The sequence below is a fragment of the Clinocottus analis genome, unplaced genomic scaffold (assembly GCF_023055335.1).
Source record: "Clinocottus analis isolate CAN_PGR_092001 unplaced genomic scaffold, fCliAna1.0.p SCAF_1, whole genome shotgun sequence".
NCBI classification, from domain to species: Eukaryota; Metazoa; Chordata; class Actinopteri; order Perciformes; family Cottidae; genus Clinocottus; species Clinocottus analis.
The window spans coordinates 7,899,828-7,907,500 of NW_027175820.1; the positions used below are offsets into that span (position 1 = coordinate 7,899,828).

Sequence of the window (7,673 nt, forward strand, 5' to 3'; positions counted from 1 at the left end):
AGACTAATATTTTGAATACATATTGTAAATAAATGGTTTCCCATAAACATTATTATTATGGTGGTGGTTGTACTGACAGTAGTATTATTTGGTCAAAAAGATAACAATGTTGCCTCTAAATAATTCAGTAAACGATAAAGAGCTTGACGTTTATTAATTGCAGGCACAGGAAAACAATGACTGATCAGCAAAAGGCTGTATAGGGTTTGGATCAGCAACCCCCACAACATCATGATGGCATTTCTCTTTCAGCACAAAATATACAAATATTGTTCTAAAAACAAGATGAATGTTTTCATACAAACACAGAATGACTTCAGCCTTTGACCGGGAAGAAGCTTAAAAAACAATCAGCAGGGAGAGGGTATGCCTTTGTCAGACAACCTGGTTCAGTAGTACTTTGCCTTGATCCAATGTATTTACCCGTGTGTTAACTCATTAAAAAGTAAAGTGATTGTGATTGTTGGAAAAGGTTTGATACTATATACTTTGGTGATGAAAGGCAACAAAGGGGGAAAAAAATATTTCTAACATCTTGACTAGCAATTTATCACAACTTTAACAAACCGGTTGAAATATGTAACCGCACCAGTCTATGATTGGCTGGCTGCAGTCTGAAGCAATGTATGTCGCCTTTTATAGATTACCATTTTAAAAAACAGGTAAATACATCGGACTGATAGAAAAACAAATCGTCACTCACTCCTCTGCCATAATAATCCCAGAGATTCCTGACGCAGTAGTGCACTCTAACTCCAGAGCGGTCGGTTGTACCAATCACATGTCATATTGTAAAGCTGTATCCAGACACACAAACCTAATCTCTTAAAATATGTAAACCACAACTCTGGACCATAGAACTGTCCATGGTATTTACAGCGAGGAAAAAAGCTTTCTTTTTAATAGCACATCACAAAGCAAGTAAGGACATACATTCTGCAGATGTGTAATTCACTTTAAGTTAAATGAGGACAGACACGCTTTGACCTTAAATAACAAGGTACAATGAAGAAAACAGAGCACAACGTATGTAAAGCTAGGAATGAGTAAACTGATTTGAACTGGAAAAACAGCAGATCATTAGGCAGGAATTACTTGTGGAGACATCTCTAATGGCACATGACATGTAGCAGCCATTCATGACAAAACTTCTATAAGAAGAAAACGCATGAGGGAAGCATGAAATGTTCAGTTCACTTCAATAGAAATCAGCAGGAGAGACACTGCAGCTTCAAACCAGCAGTAGGATTCTGATACCTACTCGCATCTGACTTTTTCTGATCAGTCTCGACATCCTGCAGTAGATGTTGGAGGGAAGCAAAAGGACAGCCATGCTTGCAATTATGTTATTTTTAATGCCGTTATCTCGAGATCACAAGTTAATTGTTTTTGTTATCTCAAGAACAACACGCTTTCATATGTCGAGGTAATGGGATAATCAAACTGTTATAACGAGAAAACAAATTAATTATCATGTTTATCAGGGACCAAAGGTGCCATGCCCATATACACAGACGCCGTCACTCTGGCAACTGATTTGAGGGGAAATTGGCAGATTTCTGTTGAGAGATAACGTTCACATCAGTCTTCGTCTTCTAATGGTCACTTTATTCTCGGTCAACATACATGGGCTATCCTTTGACACAGTATAAATACATATAACTTGCAGTATTTAACCCACAGACGTGATTTAACCCGGGTTAGCCTGAGGCGGAGCTGACCAGGCACCCGTGGTGCTGATGAGGCTACTGTTCACATGCAGCAGCTTGTGTTTCTTTCCATCGACACTGCTAAGGTTTTTTTTAACTACTTATGTTGTTGCGTCTGGAGATCTGCTTTTTAGTTTCCCAGAGAATCTGAAAACATATCATCATAAGAAAACCAGCTTTGTTCCATCAAGATCACAAAATAATTAACTTGTGAAATAAATGCAAGCTTGGCTGTTCTTGGTTTCAAGGAAAAAGTAAGTGATACATTCTGTAGAGGTAATTAGTAAACGCTTACTAGGGTCACCTCAGAGAGATATGCTTTACAAAAAAGAAAAACCATCAGAAACACAGGCAAGTTCACTGTTAGTCAAGGCAGAGAGAGAAATATAAAGTAGGACTAGTACAGTAGTCTCCACTGAAGACTCAAAAATAGAGGTCTTTGTTTTTACTTTTTAAAATCCCACAGAATAGATATAAATTTCTAGTAGAATAAACCAGCGCACTGCAGCGACCAGTGAGCAGTCAGTCAGCAGTACTGCAGAAGTACTGCTGGGATGAACAGGACCCGACAAACAATCCATATTCTGAAGTGAAGCCTCTCTTCCCGGCACCGAGACAATCATATAAAATTGGAGCGGACACATATGCAGTCAAGTTCATTCCAGTGAGGATGGCTTCCTTGGGAGGAAAGTTTGGGTTTGACTTGAGGATGAGGGGCTGAGCAGAGTTACAGGCAATATACATGGACTCACTACCTCTGTTTCCAGCCAAGTTTGGCTTTTAAATCAGATGATACATCAAGTTAAAAATGCAGAATTAAAATGATGATTTGATCCAAAATCTCTGAAAAATAATAAAAAGGTTTGTTTAAAAGGGATGCGTCACTCAAATAGCATTGGACATGCATGTTGAACAAATGCTGAAAAAGGTTTGGCATGAATGAACCTCTGAATGATTCAGTGACACTGCACTGTTAAAGGAATAGTTTGGCATTTTTAAGGAATACCTTTTTTTTGTTGCCCTTTAAAAGTTTGTTGAGATAACACTCTCCTGTGGCTTTCCGTCAGCAGCCAGTTAGCTTAACACAAAGACTGTAAACCGGTGTACACAGGTAGCCTGGATCTGTCTATAAACTGCCCACCGCCACATTTGAAGCTCATTTGCTGCCTTCAGACAGAACCAGGCTAGCAGTTTCCCCGTTTCTAGTATTTATGCTAAGCCAGGCTAAGCTAACCGGCTGCTGTGTCCGGCTGCTGTGTGCGGCTGCTTTATGCTAAGCCAGGCTAAGCTAACCGGCTGCTGTGTGCAGCCCTATTCTACGGACAGATATGAGAGTAGTAATGATATTTACATCTTACAATCACCCAGAGAGCAAGTAGGTGTATTTCCCAAAATGTCAAACTTTTGTGGTTCAAAGTTGTGTTTAAAAGTTAGGTATGGTGTTGTTTTGTATGTTTTCTTATTGTCAACAAGGCCCATGAAAAGACCCAAACCAACAACCTATTGACCCACACACACCATCATCACGCTCCCGCAAATACTCACAAATGCACCAAACGTGTGTTGGTTAGTCCTTGGCCGAAAATATTCTCCAACAAATGTACTATTAAGTCATCTAGGGAAATTATTTAGCTTTTTTTTAAACCGGAAAGCATATAATCGGGCTACTAAAGGCGGGAGCATTGAGGTGGATGTACTCCACCTCAATGTCTTTGACAATGTCCTCAATGGTTTGAGTCTGTTCGTATGGGTCGTTGACAAGAACATAAATATAAAATTTCACCAGCTTTATCCTTCAATGCGATAGCCAACCACCTTCTAGAAATTCCATTCAATATTAATAATAACAATAATAATAATAATAATAATAATAACAACAACAACAACACCTCATTCAATAAAGTGGGAATAAGACAGACAAGAGGACGTTTTTATCGGTTAAATTCATGTATGATCACTTAGCAGGCTTTTACGGTTCACAGTATATAGCGGTGCGTAATGGCTCTGGGTAACAACACAAAGGCTGCTTTGGTGTTTTAGGAACACGTTGCCAATAGTGTATCGGTACTAGGGACCAAAATTGAGTTTGATTTTCTGGGACAGGCTCATGACGGGTTTACGTTCAAACAGGCCTGTTTGCATTTAATTGTGGGACTCAATGTCAGGCTCCAGTTTTATAAGGAGATTCACTGCATAACACAGAGCATAAGCACCGCCCACGCTGGTTTTATTCTCCTTAGCAAAACACTGCATATGCTGATCTTTACGCACTCAAACGGGCGTGCGCTAATCATATATTCTACTGCACTTGCTCCATGTGGCTCGGGCACGGGTCTCACCTCCATACCTGGTGGGGGACACACTTCAAGGACACTTTAGCAGAGCAAATATTGCAGACACCGGGTTTAGCTTCCTAAACTCTTCAGCATGGCGTTGTCTCCCTCCCTGAATCTCCGCCCTCGTCACTGAGGGTCCTGCTGAACCTGGAGAGCCTCCTCTTGCCATCACTCCTACTCTCATCCCTGCTTCTCATTTCCCTGCTCGGCATTTCCACAGTGAAGTGGCTGTTGCTGTCCTCTGCTTTCGAGGCCTCAAAAGGAGAAGTCACCTCTAAGCCCTGGGAGTGCAATAGGGTTGTGGGTGTCTGGGAGCAGCTGGAAAACAAAGGGGGTGAAATGGGGGACAATGGACCCAAGGGGGAGTAGCGTCTCAAGGAAACACCTTTTAGGTTCACAGCAAGCTCCAGGACTAGTTTCCGAGATGCCCTGGTGGGGCATAGAGGTACAGAGGCTTCCTGGGGAGTGCGAGGGGGTCCGCTACGTTCTGAACAGTCACTCCGAACAGGGGTGGGGGGCTCAGACTGTGTCGCCCTGCTGTGTTCCCTGCGGACAGACGACAGCTCCCCCTCCTCTGGGCTGTTCACTGACTGTGAGGAGAGCGGTGATGCGGGGCTCTCTGGTGTGCAGGAGTGCAGGTCCATGGTGGCTGAGCAGCAGGAACCCACCGTATTAACCTCCTCCCTGAGCCCAGCTCCGGACCTGGCCCTCGCCTGGGGCCCCTGCACACCCACAGTTCGGTAGCTGTGGAGCCCCAGTGCGATCTGTGCTGGTCCAGGGGAGTTAAGCAGGGGGGCGTGGCCTCTGGTTCGCCCTGGACCGGGGAATAGGCGACTCCACAGATGCCCGAGGCGGCGACGAGAGGACGAGGAGGTGGTGCGTCGCGTCGAGTGACGTCTGATCTGCCTGCGCATCGCCAGCCGCAGGTTCTGTAAAACGGAGGCCTGAAGGAGAGGACGGGCAGAGAAAATATAATTATGTCAAGATATAATATGATCTTGAACAATCTTTAGATGTGCTGGTAAGCGGATCTTGTTTCCATATTATCCAGTGTCATGCTAAGATAAGCTAAATGGCTCATGGCTGTAGCTTCATATTTTCCATAAAGATAAATACAGAAACACATTTTTTACATTAGCTTTTGCCTCATGCACACATTCACACAGACAGAATGTTAATTATTGCTAAAACAAAAAGATTGTGACTGCTGTTGTCTATGTCGGGACTACACTACAGCTGCCGGTTGCCAAAATTGCAAACAGAATAGTCGCACCAGTACACTTAACAATTCAGGGAAATTGGGTCCACTGTGTGTGAATGCGTTACCTGAGTGGGGTTGTACACTGGGAAATCGTCCACCGGAGGGATGAGACCCTGGGCGATTAATTGACCATACGAAGGAGGGGCCTCCCTCTGGACAAACTCTGCCTCCATGCGAGTCATCTGAGTCTCAAACGCTCTGCAATGGAAAGAGGGAGAGGAGGAAGGAAAGAGGAAGGAGAGCAGAACAGAAGAAAACAGGGTTCATACACATTTTGTTTCCTTGTCTTTAAACCAAATTTTCATGACCAAACATTTTGTGAAATCTCAGTGTATACATAAAAAAGTGAGACGATATTAAATAAAATGTGTTATTTATACTATATAGTATCTAAATAGTATATAAAATATAGTATTTAAACTAACAATGAGAATTCCAAAGCATACAGTATACCTTAAATGACACAAATGAATGACAGACAATAGTTTGATTAAAATAATAAACATTTATATAAATGCCTCTATGTATGCTTGCATATATACATTTTTTTTAAAGGACTTTTCAGGCCTTAAAATAACCATTTTAAAATTCCATGACTTATCCAAGTTTTCCTTGACTGTACAAACCTTGAGAAAAGAGAAAGTATTGAAGCGACGAAGACGAAGAGTGAGCGGGTTTAAGGAGATTAGGAAAAACACCTGGGAAACTTTGTTAGAAGTTTGTGGCAGCTGCTCCATCACCCGAAATAATATGCTATAACAGACTGTGTGACAATAAGCTTTTGGGCCAGTGTATAGAAAGTACAAAGTAGTGTAAGAAGGGCGAGCAGTGAAAAATGCAGCACATAGAAATGGACTAAGGTGCCGTGTGCCTCTCACCTATACTCTCTGTTCCTGAGTGAGTGGAGTTTGAGGGCACAGCCAAGGGCAATGACCAGCAGGAGACTGCACACCAGACTGCCGATCAGAGCGGCCGTGATCACTTTCCTGGGCACCGCTGCCAAGCAGTCCCTCTCGTCACTCCCGTCCAAGCAGTCCTCCTGGCCGTCACAGCGCCACGTCTCAAAGATGCACAAGTTCGTCCCGCAGTGGAAGTTTCCAGGTTGGCAGTCGTAGCAGTTCTTCTCGTCCGAGCCATCCGGGCACCTCTTCTGATTGTTGCAGCGCTCGGAGGCCGGGTAGCAGACGCCGGCGCCACCCTCGCAGGGGAACTCCCCGTCGGGGCACGTCGGGCAGGCCTCCTCGTCGCGGCCAGAGGGGCAGTGCCAGTAGCCGTCGCAGCGCTGGCGCTCAGTGTAGCAGCCCTGGTCGCTGCCACAGGGACGCTCGCCAGGAAAACAGTAACCTTTCACCTGGAAGGGCAGGGGATAAAAAGTGTCACTGTCTCGACACAAAGAAGACAAGCGCTTGATTGATTGTGTTCTCTGCAACAGCAGAACAGCTACACTCACGTCTGTTTGAAACAAATAGGAAGGCTTAAAGAATGAGGTTTGAACTATAACTTGTGAGAGACAAATGGAGAATGAACGGTTTTAGTGACAGATGTTTTCCACTTTCAGTTTGCACTACCTGGTATGTGGCGTTAAAGCCATGCCCCGGGCTATGAGGCTGGGCCATGTACAAAACACTCATTTGTCCTCGACTGGACTCGAGCAGCGCCGGCCGCCTGTTGTTATGATACGACAGCACCTGTAAGAGGTGCTCTGCCCGTTGCAGCAAGCCATCGTAGACGTGCAGCGAGTCCCCGGGCCCCAGCTGCAGTTCCAGCTGCAGCACGATGGGCTTGGGGTCCTGGGTGTCCAGCGACCATGAACATCTTAGCTCCGCCACGGCGCTCCTGTTGGCCCGGAAGAAATCCGGGGATGCAAAGGAGCCGTAGAAATTGCCCAGGCGCTTGCCACAGGCGGTGTCGGGGCAGCCCAGCTCGTCTGTGCCGTCAGCACAGTCCCGGACTCCGTTGCAGCGCAGGGCGGCGGGCAGGCAGCGGGTGGACTGGGCCTCAGTGCACACGAGGGAGCCGAGGGGGCAGAGACCGGGACGGGCCTCGGTGGGAGGGGGGGAGCAGCTGCGTTCGTCCGTGGCATCACCGCATTCATCCTGACCGTTGCACTTCCAGGAGCGAGGAAGACACTTCCCGTTCCCACACAGGAATTCATCGGACTGACAGCTGCTCTGACCCAGGTGACCTGCAGAGACAACACGCCGACAGATTGCAACACCAGCTATTAACGCTCTGGAGATCCTCACATATATACACATAGTTTGCACATGGAAATGCGCTTCATTATCACTAGCTAACAGGTTTAGTTTAATCTCCACTTGTTCATGTTAATATTTTCTCTCTCCGAGTTGATAATATTCCCGATCA

At 45.3% G+C, this 7,673-nt stretch overlaps 1 protein-coding gene across 3 annotated transcripts in view; it reads right to left on the minus strand.

The window, feature by feature from the left end:
* Positions 1-145: 145 nt before the first annotated feature.
* lrp3 (low density lipoprotein receptor-related protein 3) overlaps positions 146-7,673 on the minus strand; it is a 14,037-nt gene continuing 6,509 nt past the window's right edge. For all 3 annotated transcript variants that reach the window (XM_068578879.1, XM_068578872.1, XM_068578888.1), the window contains exons 4-7: positions 6,875-7,491; positions 6,185-6,657; positions 5,372-5,504; positions 146-4,989 (exon numbers count right to left, since the gene is read on the minus strand). In XM_068578879.1, coding sequence (XP_068434980.1) covers positions 4,132-4,989; positions 5,372-5,504; positions 6,185-6,657; positions 6,875-7,491 — 2,081 coding nt within the window. In that variant the 3' untranslated portion in view covers positions 146-4,131. The remainder of the gene's footprint in view (positions 4,990-5,371; positions 5,505-6,184; positions 6,658-6,874; positions 7,492-7,673) is intronic.